The sequence below is a fragment of the Tachyglossus aculeatus genome, chromosome 6 (genome assembly GCF_015852505.1).
Source record: "Tachyglossus aculeatus isolate mTacAcu1 chromosome 6, mTacAcu1.pri, whole genome shotgun sequence".
NCBI classification, from domain to species: Eukaryota; Metazoa; Chordata; class Mammalia; order Monotremata; family Tachyglossidae; genus Tachyglossus; species Tachyglossus aculeatus.
This window is the reverse complement of record NC_052071.1, coordinates 4,803,154-4,821,142: the sequence shown is the minus strand read 5'-3', so window position 1 is coordinate 4,821,142 and position 17,989 is coordinate 4,803,154. Positions and strand designations below refer to the sequence as shown.

Sequence of the window (17,989 nt, the reverse complement as noted above, 5' to 3'; positions counted from 1 at the left end):
CGCCCCCACGCCATCCCCCCCAGCCTTACCTCCTTCCCCTCCCCACAGCACCTGTATAGATGTTTGTACAGATTTATTCATTTATAAATAAACTCATATTTATTTAATGATGGCATTTATTAAGCGCTTACTATGTGCAAAGCACTGTTCTAAGCGCTGGGGAGGTTCCAAGGTGATCGGGTTGTCCCACGCGGGGCTCCCAGTCTTCACCCCCATTTTCCAGATGAGGGAACTGAGGCCCAGAGAAGTGAAGTGACTTGCCCAAGGTCACACAGCTGACAATTGGCGGAGCCGGGATTTGAACCCATGACCTTTGACTCCAAAGCCCGGGCTCTTTCCACTGAGCCACGCTGCTTCTCTAAAGCATTAAATATTCACTCAATATTTATATTTATTTATTTACTAATAAATGAATATTTATTTATTGGGAGTCAGGAGTCATGGGTTCAAATCCCAGATCCGCCAACTGTCAGCTGTGTGACTTTGGGCGAGTCACTTCACTCCTCTGTGCCTCAGTTACCTCCTATTACCTCTATTTATTAATTTTATTTGCACATGGGTTCAAATCCGGGCTCCGCCAACTGTCAGCTGTGTGACTTTGGGCGAGTCACTTCACTCCTCTGTGCCTCAGTTACCTCCTATTACCTCTATTTATTAATTTTATTTGCACATCGGTTCAAATCCCGGCTCCGCCAACTGTCAGCTGTGTGACTTTGGGCGAGTCACTTCGCTCCTCTGTGCCTCAGTTACCTCCAATTACCTCTATTTATTAATTTTATTTGCACATCGGTTCAACTCAATCAGTCAATCGTATTTATTGAGCGCTTACTGTGTGCAGAGCACTGGACTAAGCGCTTGGGAAGTACAAGTTGGCGACATATAGAGACAGTCCCTACCCAACAGTGGGCTCACAGTCTAAAATCCTGGCTCCGCCAACTGCCAGCTGTGTGACTTTGGGCGAGTCACTTCGCTCCTCTGTGCCTCAGTTTCCTCCTATTACCTCCACTTTATTTGCACATATTTCTTCTATTTATTTTATTCCGTATGTTTTCTTTTTGTCGTCCGTCTCCCCCTTCTAGACTGCGAGCCCGCCGTTGGGCAGGGACCGCCCCTCGATGTTGCCGGCTTGGGCTTCCCAAGGGCTTAGTAATAATAATAATAATAATGATAATAATAATAATAATGATAGCATTTATTAAGCGCTTACTATGTGCAAAGCACTGTTCTAAGCGCTGGGGAGGTTCACAAGGTGATCAGGTTGTCCCCTGGGGGGGCTCCCAGTCTTCATCCCCATTTTACAGATGAGGTAACTGAGGCCTAGAGAAGTGAAGTGACTTGCCCAAAGTCACCCAGCTGATAAGTGGCGGAGCTGGGATTTGAACCCATGACCTCGGACTCCAAAGCCCGGGCTCTTTCCACTGAGCCACGCTGCTTCGCTAAAGCATTAAATATTCTCTAAATATTCATATTTATCTATTAATAAATAGTTATTCATGAATAAATATTTACCTATTAATAAATAAATTAAATATTCAATTAAATTAATTTAATTAATTAAATCAAATTAATCGAATAATTAATAATGGATAATAATAAATTTAATATTTAAATTAAATTAATTAATATTAATATTAAATATTTAATTAAATATTTAATTAAATATTTAATATTGATATTAAATTAATCGATATTATATATTTAATTAAATATTTAAATATTTATAATATAATAAATACTTATTTATTGGGAGTCAGGGGTCATGGGTTCAAAGCCCGGCTCCGCCCACTGTCAGCTGTGTGACTTTGGGCGAGTCACTTCACTCCTCCGTGCCTCAGTTACCTCCTATTACCTCTATTTATTAATTTTATCTGCACACCGGTTCAAATCCCGGCTCCGCCCACTGTCAGCTGTGTGACTCTGGGGGAGTCACGTCGCTCCTCTGTGCCTCAGTTTCCTCCTACGACCTCTATTTTATTTGCGCATATTTATTCTATTTATTCCGTTGGTCTGTTTCGTTTCGGTCGTCCGTCTCCCCCTCCTAGACTGCGAGCCCGCTGTCGGGCAGGGCCCGTCTCTAGATGCTGCCGACCGCTTAGTCCAGTGCTCCGCACACAGTAAGCGCTCAATAAATACGACCGATTGATTGATTAGTACAGTAAGTGCTCAATAAATACGATTGATCGGTTGATTGACTGGTACAGTGCTCCGCACGCAGTGAGCGCTCACTAAATAGGACTGAATGAGCGAATGTTGCGGGCAGGGTGGGGGTCTCCAGCCCTAAGCCCCCCTCCCCGGCCCCCGTGGAGGCTCACCTGCGGGCAGGGGCTGGTTCTGGGGGTACAGGCCGGCGGGCGACTGTCCGTAGTTGATCCGGGCGCCGGGCGTCCCGGCCTGGTGGTGCATGACGTCGGTGGGCACCGCCACGGGGTACGGGCCGCCGCGGCCCGGGCCCAGCCCGAAGTCCTGCAGCGGGGAGGATAATAATAATAAATAATAATAATAATAATAATAATAATAATAATAATAATAATAATGGCGTCATTTATTAAGCGCTTACTACGTGCCGATCAATCGATCAGTCGTATTTATTGAGCGCTTACTGTGTGCAGAGCGCTTGGGAAGCCCAAGTTGGCAACATACAGAGACGGTCCCTACCCAACAGCGGGCTCCCTTTATTTACTCTATTTTATTTATTTTATTTTATTTTATTCTATTCTATTTTATTTACTCTATTTTATTTACTCTATTTATTTACTCTATTTCTTTATTTTACTTGTACCTATCTATTCTATTTATTTTATTTTGTGAGTATGTTTGGTTTTGTTCTCTGTCTCCCCCTTTTAGACTGTGAGCCCACTGTTGGGTAGGGACCCTCTCTATATGTTGCCAATTTGTACTTCCCAAGCGCTTAGTCCAGTGCTCTGCACATAGTAAGCGCTCAATAAATACGATTCATGATGATGATGATAGAAGGGGACTAGACTAGATGAGAACAAGCACTGTTCTAAGCGCTTTGGGGGAGGTTGTCCCCCCGGGGGGCTCCCGGTCTTCACCCCCATTTTCCAGATGGGTGAAGCGGCTTGCCCGAATAACAACAGCGGCGTTTGTTAAGCGCTTACTATGTGCCGAGCACTGTTCTAAGCGCGGGGGGAGGGACAAGGTGATCGGGTTGTCCCAGGGGGGGCTCACGGGCTTCACCCCCATTTTCCAGGTGAGGGAACCGAGGCCCGGAGAAGGGAAGCGACTGGCCCCAAGTCACCCAGCTGACAAGGGGCGGAGCCGGGATTTGAACCCATGACCTCGGACTCCGAAGCCCGGGCTCTCTCCACTGAGCCACGCGGCCCAAAGTCACCCAGCTGACAACTGGCGGAGCCAGGATTTGAACCCAAAGCCTGGGCTCTTTCCGCTGCTTCTCGGATGGTGGGTAGGGTCGGCTCGTTGGGGGCGGGAACTGGGCCCTCTTACTCTCCTTTCCCCAGTGCTTAGTACAGCACTCGGCACACGGGAAGCGCTCAATAAATACCACTGATTGACCAAAGGAGCTCTAGACGGTTGGCTCGTTGTGGGCAGGGACTGTCTCCATTTACTGTCCTCTCCCCAGCGCTTAGAACAGTGCTCAGCACACGGGAAGCGCTCAATAAATACCGCCGACTGACCGAAGGAGCTCTGGAAGGTCGGCTCGTTGTGGGCAGGGACTGTCTCCATTTACTGTCCTCTCCCCAGCGCTTAGTACAGCGCTCGGCACACGGGAAGCGCTCAATACCGCCGACTGACCGAAGGAGCTCTGGACGGTCGGCTCGTTGTGGGCAGGGACTGTGTCCGTTTACTGTCCTCTCCCCAGTGCTTAGAACAGTGCTTGGCACACGGGAAGCGCTCAATAAATACCACTGTTTGACCAAAGGAGCTCTGGACAGTCAGCTCGTTGTTGAGAGGGACTGCGCCCACTTACCATCCTCTCCACAGCGCTTAGTTCAGCGCTCGGCACCCGAGAAGCGCTCAATAAATAAATACCGACTGACCGAAGGAGCTCTAGACGGTGGGCTCGTTGTCCTCTCCGCAGCGCTCAGTCCAGCACTCGGCACACGGGAAGTGCTCAATAAATACCGCCGACTGACCAAAGGAGCTCACCCTCTACATTGTTAGCTCGCTGTGGGCAGCGACTGTCTGTTTTATTGTTGTATTGTCCTCTCCCCAGCGCTTAGTCCAGTGCTCTGCACATGGGAAGTGCTCAACTGAATGACTGGAGATGGACCGGGTCGGGGGGCAACTGATGCGGGGAAGGCCCTGCATACCAACATTATTATTATTATCATTATTATTATTATTATTAATTATTATTATTATTATTATGAGAACCCAGGACAACCCGATGACCTTGTATCGCCCCCAGCACTTAGAACAGTGCCGGGCACATAGTAAGTGCTTAACAGATAGGAACATTATTATTACTGTTATTATTATTATTATGAGAACCTGGGACAACCCGATGACCTCGTATCCCCCCCGGCGCTTAGAACAGTGCTTGGCACATAGTAGGTGCTTAACTGATACCAAACACGATTATTACGAGAACCCGGGACAACCCGATGACCTCGTATCCCCCCCAGGCGCTTAGAACAGTGCTTGGCACATAGTAAGCACTTAATACCAAACACGATTATTACGAGAACCCGGGACAACCCGATGACCGTACGACCAACATTAGTATTACGAGAACCCGGGACAACCCGATGACCTCGTATCCCCCCTCCGGTGCTTAGAAAAGTGCTTGGCACATAGTAAGCGCTTAACCAATACCAAACACGATTATTACGAGAACCCGGGACAACCCGATGACCGTACGACCAACATTATTATTACGAGAACCCGGGACAACCTGATGACCTCGTATCCCCCCCGGTGCTTAGAACAGTGATTGGCACATAGTAAGCGCTTAAATACCTACATTATTATTACGAGAACCCGGGACAACCCGATGACCTCGTATCCCCCCCGGCGCTTAAAACAGTGCTTGGCACATAGTAAGCGCTTAACCAATACCAAACATGATTATTACGAGAACCCGGGACAACCCGATGACCGTACGACCAACATTATTATTACGAGAACCCGGGACGACCCGATGACCTCGTCTCCCCCCCGGCGCTTAGAACAGTGCTTGGCACATAGTAAGTGCTTAACTAATACCAAACACGATTATTATGAGAACGCGGGACAACCCGATGACCTCGTATCCCCCCCAGTGCTTAGAACAGTGCTTGGCACATAGTAAGTGCCAAGCGGTAACTAATACCAACATTATTATTACGAGAACCCAGGACAACCCGATGACCTCGTATCCCCCCCGGCCCTTAGACCAGTGCTTGGCACATAGTAAGCGCTTAACTACTACCAACACGATTATTACGAGAACCCGGGACAACCCGATGACCTCGTATCCCCCCCGGCGCTTAGAACAGTGCTTGGCACATAGTAAGCGCTTAACCAATACCAAACACGATTAGTACGAGAACCCGGGACAACCCGATGACCGTACGACCAACATTAGTATTACGAGAACCCGGGACAACCCGATGACCTCGTATCCCCCCCGGCGCTTAGAACAGTGCTTGGCACATAGTGAGCGCCTAACCAATGCCAACGTTATTACGAGGAGGAGCCGCGTCCCGGGCGGCCGCTCACCTCGGCCTTGCCGGCCGCCTGGCTGCGCTTCTTGCTCTTGGACGGCTTCTTCTTGCGCTCCTCGGCGGCGACGGCGGCGGTGGCGGCGGGGGGCTGGGCCTGGGCGGCCTTGTCGGGCTTGGGCGGCTCGGGGGGCTTCTTCTCGGGCTCCATCGGGGCGGGCGGCGGCGGCGGCTCCTCGTCCTCGGGGGGCAGGGGCAGGGGCTCCAGGAAGTAGGCCCGGGGCCGCGGGCGCAGGTGGGTGTGGTAGAGCAGCAGGCGCTGCTGCTCCTCGCCGCGGGCCACCCGCCGGTCCACGCGCACGGTCCCGAACCAGCCCCACGACAGCGGCGCCGACGGCTTCAGCCCCTCGAACAGGTCCCACGGCGAGATCTTCTGCTTCGTGGACACCTGCAGGCCCTGCGGGCGGCGGGGCGGGAGGAGGGCGGCCGTCTGGGCCCCGCCGCCCGCCCCGCCGCCGCCCGCCCCCCCGCCGCCCGCCGGCCACCTGCCTCCTTCTTGAAGATGGAGTCGAAGCCGGCGATCTTGTTGCCCTTGGTGTCGATGAGGGAGCCCTGCGGCTCGCAGGTGATCACGTCGCGCGTCTGCTTGGGCAGCGGGAGCAGCTGGCGCACCTTCTCCAGGCTGTCCGACTGGCGCTCCCCCAGCTCCTTCTGCGGGGCCGGGAGGGGCCGGTCGGTCTGCCGCCCTCGCCGCGCCGGGGTGGGCGGGCGGCGCGGGGGGTACGGGAAGGCGTGGGGGACCGGCAGATGTGGCACAGGCGGGGCGTGGGTCATTCGGTCGTATTTATGGAGCGCTTACTGTGTGCAGGGCACTGGACTAAGCCCTTGGGAAGGACAAGCTGGCAACGTATACCCAACAGCGGGCTCGCGGTCGAGAATGGCATGAGGGGAGACGGGAAGTGGGCCCACGGTGTGGGCTGGGCATCGGGGGAGGGCGGATGGGGCCCGGACGGGGGTGGGCACGGGGTGTGTGGGGAGACAGGAAGTGGGCAGACGGGGCACGGCCAGGGCACTGGCTGGGTGGGCGGAGTGTGGGGGGACAGGAGGTGGGCAGATGGCGTGGGCTGGGCGTCGGGGGCTGGCAGGTGGCATGTGGGGAGAGAGGAAGTGGGCAGATGGCGTGGGCTGGGCATCAGGGGCTGGCAGGTGGCATGTGGGGAGAGAGGAAGTGGGCAGATGGCGTGGGCTGGGCATAGGGGGCCAGCAGGTGGCATGTGGGGAGACAGGAAGTGGGCAGAGGGCATGGACTGGGCGTCGGGGGCCAGCAGGTGGCATGTGGGGAGACTGGAAGTGGGCAGAGGGCATGGACTGGGCGTCGGGGGCGGGCAGGTGGCACGTGGGGAGACAGGAAGTGGGCAGATGGCGTGGGCTGGGTGTCAGCCTGGCAGATGGCATGTGAGGAGACAGGAAGTGGGCAGATGGCGTGGGCTGGGCGTCGGGGGCTGGCAGATGGCATGTGGGGAGACAGGAAGTGGGCAGATGGCGTGGGCTGGGTGTCAGGGGTGGGCAGGTGGGGCACAGATGGGCCACGGGCTGGGCGGGCGGCATGTGGGGGGGACGGGAAGTGGGCAGATGGTGTGGGTGGGCGGTGTGGGGGGGGACTGGAAGTGGGCAGATGGCTTGGGCTGGGCATCCGTGGGGGGGATAGGAAGTGGGCAGATGGCATGGGCGGCGGGGATGGGCAGATGGGGCACGGACAGGACATGGGCTGGGCGGGCGGCGTGTTGCGGGGGGACGGGAAGTGGGCAGATGGCATGGGCGGGCGGCCCAGGGAGGGTCGGCCGGACAGGGCGCCAACTCGGGGGGCGATGGCAAGGCCCGGGGGGAGGATGCCAGGGGGCCCCGGGCCCCCCCACTCACCCGCAGCTTCTTGACCAGGTTCATATAGGCCCTCTTGTTCTCCTCCATGATGCCCTGCGAGATGCTGGACATGTCCGCCGCCAGCGTGCCGTTGATGAGGACGCTCAGCATGTCCAGCACGGTGGTGAACAGCTCGCTGCGGGGTGGAGTGGGGGGACGGGGTCAAAGGTCGGCGGGACCGGAAAACCGGGGGGCCGTGGGGTTGGCGGGGGGGCCGGTCCGGCTGGGCATTACTTGTTGGACTGCATGTCCACGGTGCCGCTGATGATGACCTCCAGGAGGAGAACGGCCCACTCCGTCGTCTGCTGGGTGCTGCGCTGGACGGTGTCGAACATGCCGCCCACCTGCCGGGAGGGGGACGGCCCGTCACAAAGCGGGGGCCACGGGGGCCCCGGGGGCCAGCCAATCGGGACGCGGGGGCCCCAGGGGGCCGGCCAACCGGGACGCGGGAACCCCGGGGTTGGCTGGGCAGGGAGCAGCGGCCCGGCCCATCGGAAGGCGGGGAACCGGGAGTCCGGCCAGTCGGAGAGTAGGGGGTCTCGGGGACCGGCCAATAATGGTAGAATAATACACAACAATAACATATTAAAATATAAATGATATATTACATAATATCACACTATATTAATGTAATAATATCATGTTAGATTATAATAATATATTATGTCATATATTACATGCATATATTATATTGATGATGACAGGGTAGGGGCCTGGGACTCACAAGGTTTGCTGCCGTTTGGTTTTTTAGACTGTGAGCCCACTGTTGGGTAGGGACTGTCTCTATACGTTGCCAATTTGTACTTCCCAAGCGCTTAGTCCAGTGCTCTGCACAGAGTAAGCGCTCAATAAATACGATCGATGATGACAGGGTAGGGGCCTGGGAGTCACAAGGTTTGCTGCCATTTGGTTTTGTTCTCTGTCTCCCCGCCTTTTAGACTGTGAGCCCACTGATGGGTAGGGACTGTCTCTATATGTTGTCAATTTGTACTTCCCAAGCGCTTAGTACAGTGCTCTGCACATAGTAAGCGCTCAATAAATACGATCGATGATGACAGGGTAGGGGCCTGGGAGTCACAAGGTTTGCTGCCGTTTGGTTTTGTTCTCTGTCTCCCCGCCTTTTAGACTGTGAGCCCACTGTTGGGTAGGGACTGTCTCTATATGTTGCCAATTTGTACTTCCCAAGCGCTTAGTACAGTGCTCTGCACATAGTAAGCGCTCAATAAATACGATTGATGATGACAGGGTAGGGGTCTGGGAGTCACAAGGTTTGCTGCCGTTTGGTTTTGTTCTCTGTCTCCCCGCCTTTTAGACTGTGAGCCCACTGTTGGGTAGGGACTGTCTCTATACGTTGCCAATTTGTACTTCCCAAGCGCTTAGTACAGTGCTCTGCACATAGTAAGCGCTCAATAAATACGATCGATGATGACAGGGTAGGGGCCTGGGAGTCACAAGGTTTGCTGCCATTTGGTTTTGTTCTCTCTCTCCCCCTTTTAGACTGTGAGCCCACTGTTGGGTAGGGACTGCCTCTACATGTTGTCAATTTGTACTTCCCAAGCGCTTAGTACAGTGCTCTGCACATAGTAAGCGCTCAATAAATACGATTGATGATGACAGGGTAGGGGCCTGGGAGTCACAAGGTTTGCTGCCATTTGGTTTTGTTCTCTCTCCCCCTTTTAGACTGTGAGCCCACTGTTGGGTAGGGACTGTCTCTATATGTTGTCAATTTGTACTTCCCAAGCGCTTAGTACAGTGCTCTGCACCTAGTAAGCGCTCAATAAATACGATTGATGATGACAGGGTAGGGGCCTGGGAGTCACAAGGTTTGCTGCCGTTTGGTTTTGTTCTCTGTCTCCCCGCCTTTTAGACTGTGAGCCCACTGTTGGGTAGGGACTGTCTCTCTATGTTGCCAATTTGTACTTCCCAAGCGCTTAGTACAGTGCTCTGCACATAGTAAGCGCTCAGTAAATACGATTGATGATGACAGGGTAGGGGCCTGGGAGTCACAAGGTTTGCTGCCGTTTGGTTTTGTTGTCTGTCTCCCCCTTTTAGACTGTGAGCCCACTGATGGGTAGGGACTGTCTCTATATGTTGTCAATTTGTACTTCCCAAGCGCTTAGTACAGTGCTCTGCACATAGTAAGCGCTCAATAAATACGATTGATGATGACAGGGTAGGGGCCTGGGAGTCACAAGGTTTGCTGCCATTTGGTTTTGTTCTCTGTCTCCCCCTTTTAGACTGTGAGCCCACTGTTGGGTAGGGACTGTATACGTTGCCAATTTGTACTTCCCAAGCGCTTAGTACAGTGCTCTGCACAGAGTAAGCGCTCAATAAATACGATTGATGATGACAGGGTAGGGGCCTGGGAGTCACAAGGTTTGCTGCCATTTGGTTTTGTTCTCTGTCTCCCCCTTTTAGACTGTGAGCCCACTGTTGGGTAGGGACTGTCTCTATATGTTGTCAATTTGTACTTCCCAAGCGCTTAGTACAGTGCTCTGCACCTAGTAAGCGCTCAATAAATACGATTGATGATGACAGGGTAGGGGCCTGGGAGTCACAAGGTTTGCTGCCGTTTGGTTTTGTTCTCTGTCTCCCCGCCTTTTAGACTGTGAGCCCACTGTTGGGTAGGGACTGTCTCTAGATGTTGCCAATTTGTACTTCCCAAGCGCCTAGTACAGTGCTCTGCACATAGTAAGCGCTCAATAAATACGATTGATGATGACAGGGTAGGGGCCTGGGAGTCACAACGTTTGCTGCCATTTGGTTTTGTTCTCTGTCTCCCCCTTTTAGACTGTGAGCCCACTGATGGGTAGGGACTGTCTCTATATGTTGTCAATTTGTACTTCTCAAGCGCTTAGTACAGTGCTCTGCACCTAGTAAGCGCTCAATAAATACGATTGATGATGACAGGGTAGGGGCCTGGGAGTCACAAGGTTTGCTGCCATTTGGTTTTGTTCTCTGTCTCCCCCTTTTAGACTGTGAGCCCACTGTTGGGTAGGGACTGTCTCTATATGTTGCCAATTTGTACTTCCCAAGCGCTTAGTACAGTGCTCTGCACATAGTAAGCGCTCAATAAATACGATTGATGATGACGGGGTAGGGGCCTGGGAGTCACAAGGTTTGCTACCATTTGGTTTTGTTCTGTCTCCCCATTTTAGACTGTGAGCCCACTGATGGGTAGGGACTGTCTCTATATGTCGTCAATTTGTACTTCTCAAGCGCTTAGTACAGTGCTCTGCACATAGTAAGCGCTCAATAAATACGATTGATGATGACAGGGTAGGGGCCTGGGAGTCACAAGGTTTGCTGCCGTTTGGTTTTGTTGTCTGTCTCCCCCTTTTAGACTGTGAGCCCACTGTTGGGTAGGGACTGTCTCTAGATGTTGCCAATTTGTCCTTCCCAAGCGCTTAGTACAGTGCTCTGCAAATAGTAAGCGCTCAATAAATATGATTGATGATGACAGGGTAGGGGCCTGGGAGTCACAAGGTTTGCTGCCGTTTGGTTTTGTTGTCTGTCTCCCCCTTTTAGACTGTGAGCCCACTGATGAGTAGGGACTGTCTCTCTATGTTGTCAATTTGTACTTCCCAAGCGCTTAGTTCAGTGCTCTGCACATAGTAAGCGCTCAATAAATACGATTGATGATGACAGGGTAGGGGCCTGGGAGTCACAAGGTTTGCTGCCATTTGGTTTTGTTCTCTGTCTCCCCCTTTTAGACTGTGAGCCCACTGTTGGGTAGGGACTGTATATGTTGCCAATTTGTACTTCCCAAGCGCTTAGTACAGTGCTCTGCACAGAGTAAGCGCTCAATAAATACGATTGATGATGACAGGGTAGGGGCCTGGGAGTCACAAGGTTTGCTGCCATTTGGTTTTGTTCTCTGTCTCCCCCTTTTAGACTGTGAGCCCACTGATGGGTAGGGACTGTCTCTATATGTCGTCAATTTGTACTTCCCAAGCGCTTAGTACAGTGCTCTGCACATAGTAAGCGCTCAATAAATACGATTGATGATGACAGGGTAGGAGCCTGGGAGTCACAAGGTTTGCTGCCGTTTGTCTGCTACATGGGGACAGGGTAGGGGCCTGGGAGTCACAAGGTTTGCTGCCATTTGGTTTTGTTCTCCGTCTCCCCCTTTTAGACTGTGAGCCCACTGATGGGTAGGGACTGTCTCTATATGTTGCCAATTCGTACTTCCCAAGCGCTTAGTACAGTGCTCTGCACATAGTAAGCGCTCAATAAATACAATTGATGATGACAGGGTAGGGGCCTGGGAGTCACAAGGTTTGCTGCCGTTTGGTTTTGTTCTCTGTCTCCCCCTTTTAGACTGTGAGCCCACTGCTGGGTAGGGACTGTCTCTATATGTTGTCAATTTGTACTTCCCAAGCGCTTAGTACAGTGCTCTGCACACAGTAAGCGCTCAATAAATACTATTGATCACGACAGGGTAGGAGCCTGGGAGTCACAAGGTTTGCTGCCATTTGGTTTTGTTCTCTGTCTCCCCCTTTTAGACTGTGAGCCCACTGTTGGGTAGGGACTGTTTCTATATGTTGCCAACTTGTACTCCCAAGCGCTTAGTACAGTGCTCTGCACACAGTAAGCGCTCAATAAATACGACTGATGATGACAGGGTAAGGGCCTGGGAGTCACAAGGTTTGCTGCCATTTGGTTTTGTTCTCTGTCTCCCCCTTTTAGACTGTGAGCCCACTGTTGGGTAGGGACTGTCTCTATATGTTGCCAATTTGTACTTCCCAAGCGCTTAGTCCAGTGCTCTGCACATAGTAAGCGCTCAATAAATACGATCGATGATGACAGGGTAGGGGCCTGGGAGTCACAAGGTTTGCTGCCATTTGGTTTTGTTCTCTGTCTCCCCCTTTTAGACTGTGAGCCCACTGTTGGGTAGGGACTGTCTCTATATGTTGCCAATTTGTACTTCCCAAGCGCTTAGTACAGTGCTCTGCACATAGTAAGCACTCAATAAATACAATCGATGATTACAGGGTAGGGGCCTGGGAGTCACAAGGTTTGCTGCCGTTTGGTTTTGTTCTCTGTCTCCCCCTTTTAGACTGTGAGCCCACTGTTGGGTAGGGACTGTCTCTAGATGTTGCCAATTTGTACTTCGCAAGCGCTTAGTACAGTGCTCTGCACATAGTAAGCGCTCAATAAATACAATTGATGATGATGATGATATTATTATGTAATATATAATATGTCAATGATAATATATAATAATGATGATGACGACGATAATTATAATAATAATATAATAGTATTTGTTGAGCGCTTACTTTGTGCCAGGCACTGTTCTAAGCACTGGGGAGGTTACAAGGTGATCAGGTTGTCCCACGGGATGCTCCCCGTCCTCATCCCCATTTGACAGATGAGGGAACTGAGGCCCGGAGAAGTGAAGTGACTCGCCCAAAGTCACACGGCTGGGATTTGAACCCATGACCTCTGACTCCAAAGCCCGGGCTCTTTCCACTGAGCCACGCTGCCAATCAGAAAGGCAGGGACCTGGGAGCTCGGACAGTCAGAAAACAGGGGGTCTCGGGGCCCGGCCAATTAGAAAGCAGGGACCTGGGAGGATGGCCAATCGGAAGGCAGGGACTTGGGAGCCCAGCCAGTCAGAGAGTAGGGGCCTCGGGGCCTGGCCAATCAGAAAGCAGGGACTTGGGAGCTCAGCCAGTCAGAAAGTAGGGGCCTTAGGGCCCGGCCAATCAGAAGACAGGGACCTGGGAGAACGGCCAATCAGAAAAGCAGGAACCTGGGAGCCCAGCCAGTCAGAAAGTAGGGGCCTCGGGGCCCAGCCAATCAGAAGGCAGGGACCTGGGAGCTCAGCCAGTCAGAAAATAGGGGCGTCGGGGTCCAGCCAATCAGAAGGCAGCGACCTGGGAGGATGGCCAATTGGAAGTCAGGGACCTGGGAGCCCAGCCAGTCAGAAAGTAGGGGCTTCGGGCCCAGCCAATCAGAAAGCAGGGACTTGGGAGCCCAGCCAATCAGACCGCAGGGGCCCGGGAGCCCAGCCCATCAAGAGAGCAGGGGCCCAGAAATCCAGCCAGTGAGAAAGCAGTAAGGGGGCGGGAAGCCTGGCCAATCAGAGAGCAGGGAGGGGGCCTGGAAGCCTGGCCAGAGAGATGGGGGCCTGAGAATCCGGCCAATCAGAGAGCAGGAGCCCGGGAACCCAGCCAATCAGAGAGCAGGGGCCTGGAAACCTGGCCTGGGGGCAGAGGGGGGCCTTGCCGAGGGCAGGGACTGTGTCTGTTTATTGCTGCATTGTCCCCTCCCAAGCGCTCAGGACAGTGCTCTGCAAACAATAAGCGCTCAGTAAGTCCGAATGAATGAATTAGAGACTCTCTGGCCAATCAGAGCGGAGGGGCCCAGGAGCCCAGCCAGTCAGAAAGCAGGGAAGGGCCGAAAGCCTGGGCCTTTGGAGAGCGGGGGCCGGGTGCTGTACTAAGCGCCGGAGTGGATCCAAGCAAAGCGGGTTGGACCCAGTCCCCGTCCCCCGTGGGGCTCGCGGTCTCCGTCCCCATTTTCCAGACGAGGTCACCCTGAGGCCCAGAGAAGGGAAGTGACTCGCCCAAGGTCACCCAGCGGATCACGACAGAACCAGGATTAGAACCCAGGGCCTTCCGACTGCCAGGCCGGGGCTCAATCCACTAGGATTGGAAAGAGCCCGGGCTTTGGAGTCAGAGGTCCCGGGTTCAAATCCCAGCTCCGCCGCTTGTCAGCTGTGGGACTTTGGGCCAGTCACTTCGCTTCCCCGGGCCTCAGTTCCCTCATCTGGAAAATGGGGATTAACGCCAGGAGCCCCCGGTGGGACAACGATCACCTTGTTACCTCCCCCGCGCTTAGAACGGTGCTGGGCACATAGTAAGCGCTTAATAAATGCCATTATGATTAATAATATTCATTCAACCGTATTCATTCATTCATTCAGCCGCATTTATTGAGCGCTTACTGCATGCAGAGCACTGGACTAAGCGCTTGGGAAGTATAAGTTGGCAACACAGAGAGATGGTCCCTACCCAGCAATGGGCTCACAGTGATGACGGTATCCGCCGGGCACTGTATTAAGCGCTGTGGGGGGGGGTAAACGCTCATCGGGTGGGCCGCAGTCCCGCGTGGGGCTCCCGGTCTCCACCCCCGTTTTCCCGATGAGGTCACCGAGGCCCGGCACGATTAGAACCCGCGGCCTTCCGCCTCCCAGAATGCCCCGGGCCGGGGCAGGGGGGTACCCACCAGGTTGAGCCGCAGCTTCAGGGCCTCGTGCATCAGCTGCTTGGGCTTGCAGTCGTCCAGGTATTGGTCATCCCGCCAGTTGTTGACGATCTGGGGGCGGGGGGCAGACAGGGGCTGGGCCGCGGGCCGCCCCCCGGACCCTCCCCTCAGCCCCCCGAGGGCGGCCCCCTGTTTCCTGCGCTCACCTGGTGCACCTGGCTGTAGAGGGAGGTGAGGAGGCCCTCCCGCTGCTCGTCCTGCCCCTTGAGACACGTGAGCACCAGCGACAGGAAGGGCTGCTGGCTCAGCAGGGACATGCTGCGGGGGGGAGGGAGGGTGGGCGGGTGGACCCCCGGGACCCCCGCCTCGCTCCCCTCCCCGTCGCCCCCTTCCGCCGGTCCCGCTCCTTGAACGAGGAGGCCACGGGCTGGCCTTTCTCCGGCTCTTCCTTCCATCCCCCCCCCCCCCCCCCGAGTCCTGACCCTTGACCCCAGCCCCTGACCTCTTCTGAAGGCACTGTTTCTCCAGCTCCTCCCCCGACCCCTGACCCCTGACCCCTCTGCCGGTCCGCTCCTCGAACGAGGAGGCGGCCAGGGGGCTGGCCTTTCTTCGGCTCTTCCCTCCATTCCCCCACCCCTCCTAGTCCTGCCCTCTGACCCCTGACCCCTTCCGCTTCGGTCAGTCCCCCTCCTTCCATGAGGAACCCAGGGGCTGCCCCTTCTCCCCCGACCCTTTCTGCTTACTTCCCAAGCCCTTAGTACAGTGCTCTGCACACAGTAAGCGCTCAATAAATACGATTGATTGATTGATTGAGCAAAGAAACGGCCAGGGGCTGGCCTTCCCCTGCCTCTTCTCTCACCCCCCCCCCACCATTACCTCTGACCCCTGACCCCAGCCCCTGACCTCTCCTGAGGACACCATCCTTCTCCAGCTCCTCCCCTGACCCTTGACCCCTTCTGCTTGAGCAAGGAGGCGGCCAGGGGCCGGCCTTCCTTCACCTCTTCTCTTGACCCCCCCCATCCTGACCTCTGACCCCAGCCCCTGACCTCTCCTGAGGACACCACCCTTCGCCAGCTCCTCCCCTGACCCTTGACCCCTTCTGCTTTGAGCAAAGAAGCGGCCAGGGGCCGGCCTTCCACCACCTCTTCCCTCGACCCCCCCCACTCCCGTCCTGACCTCTGACCCCTGACCTCTCCTGAGGACACCACCCTTCACCAGCTCCTCCCCTGACCCTTGACCCCTTCTGCTTTGAGCGAAGAAGCGGCCAGGGACCGACATTCCTCCACCTCTTCCTTTGACCTCCCCACTCCCTGTCCTGACCTCTGACCCCTCCTGAGGACACCATCCTTTTCCAGCTCCTCCCCTGACCCTTGACTCCTTCTGCTTGAGCAAGGAGGCGGCCAGGGGCCGGCCTTCCCCCACCTCTTCTCTCGACACCGCCCCCCACCCCCCGCCACCCATCCTGACCTCTGACCCGACCCCAGCCCCTTACCTGAGCCTTGACCCCTTTTGCTTGAGCAGGGAAGTGGCCAGGGGCCGGCCTTCCTCCACCTCTTCCCTCACACCCCCCCCATCCTGACCTCTGACCCCTGACCCCAGCCCCTGACCTCTTCCACTTCTGTCCATCCCCCTTCCTTCCGCGAGGAACCCCGGGGCCACCCCTTCTCCAGCTGCCCCCTGACCCCTTGGGCCCTATCCCCCGACCCCTGACCCCCGACCCCTCACCTCTTCTGCTTCTGCCGGTCCCGCTCCTTGCGTGAGGAGGAGCCCAGGTGCTGCCCTTTCTCCAGCTCCTCGCCGGCGGCTTTGAGCACGTGGCCCTGAACCGAGGTGGGCAGCTTGGCGATCAGCGGGGCTACCAGCCACACCCCGGAGCGCTCCAGGGAGCTGAGGACGGGAGACAAAGGGCGTCAGACCCCCCCCGCCCCCCGCCCAATAAACGATAACGGCATTTATTAAGCGCTTACTACGTGCCAAGCACTGTTCAAAGCGCTGGGGACGTTACAAAGCCATCAGGTTGTCCCCCGGCGGGGTCACGGTCTTCATCCCCATTTTACAGAAGAGGGAACTGAGGCCCAGAGTTACCTCCCCAGCACTTAGAACAGTGCTGGGCACATAGTAAGCGCTTAATAAATGCCATTATGATTAATAATATTCATTCAATCGTATTCATTCATTCAGTCAGTCGTATTGCAATCAATCATATTTATTGAGCGCTTACTGTGTGCAGAGCACTGGACTAAGCGCTTGGGAAGGACAAGTTGGCAACATAGAGAGACGGTCCCTACCCGACAGCGGGCTCACAGTCTAGAACGGGAAGACAGAGAACAAAACAAAACGTAGTAACAAAATAAAATAAATAGAATAGATATGTAAAAGTAAAATAGAGTAATAAATATGTACAAACATATATATGTCAATCAATCAATCAATCGTATTTATTGAGCACTTACTGTGTGCAGAGCACTGTATACATATATACAATATATATAGTGTATATAGCGTATATATATACATACATACATATGTATATACATATAGTGTGTGCATATGTATATATATGTAGTGTGTATATATATATATATGTAGTGCATATATATATATACACACACATATATACACTATATATAGAAGTGAAGTGACTCGCTCCGAGTCAGCTGACAGTTGGCGGGGCCGGGATTCGAACCCACGACCTCTGACGCCAAAGCCCGGGCTCTTTCCACTGAGCCGCGCTGCTTCTCACCGCCCACCTCCCTCTCCGGCTGCCAGCTCTTTGCGGGCAGGGAATGGCTCTGTTTCGTATTATATCGTCCTCTCCCAAGCGCTCAGTACAGCGCTCTGCGCACGGCACGCGCTCGATAAATACGGCTGAATGAATGGGTGGATGAAGAGTGGCGTCCCCCGGGGCAAATATCTGTAATTTATCTATTTATGAGAAGCAGCGTGGCTCAGTGGGTAGAGCCCGGGCTTGGGCGTCAGAAGACGCGGGTTCTAATCCCGGCTCCGCCACCTGACTGCTGTGTGACCCTGGGCCGGCCGCCTCACTTCTCTGGGCCTCAGTTCCCTCATCTGCAAAATGGGGATGGAGACTGTGAGCCCCACGGGGGACGACCTGATTACCCCTCATCCACCCCGGCGCTTAGAACGGTGCTGGGCACATAGGAAGCGCTTAATAAATAGCCTACTGGCAAGAGCCCGGGCTGGGGCACATAGGAAGCGCTTAATAAACC

The 17,989-nt window shown here is 54.3% G+C and overlaps 1 protein-coding gene across 1 annotated transcript in view; it reads right to left on the bottom strand.

Annotated features, from left to right (window-relative positions):
* The window catches only part of MED12 (mediator complex subunit 12), a 98,269-nt gene that overhangs the window by 18,005 nt on the left and 62,275 nt on the right, over positions 1–17,989 (bottom strand). The window contains 8 exon segments of the mRNA XM_038748411.1: positions 2,313–2,463; positions 5,683–6,081; positions 6,174–6,335; positions 7,545–7,680; positions 7,779–7,888; positions 14,781–14,870; positions 14,966–15,077; positions 16,485–16,646. Coding sequence (XP_038604339.1) covers positions 2,313–2,463; positions 5,683–6,081; positions 6,174–6,335; positions 7,545–7,680; positions 7,779–7,888; positions 14,781–14,870; positions 14,966–15,077; positions 16,485–16,646 — 1,322 coding nt within the window.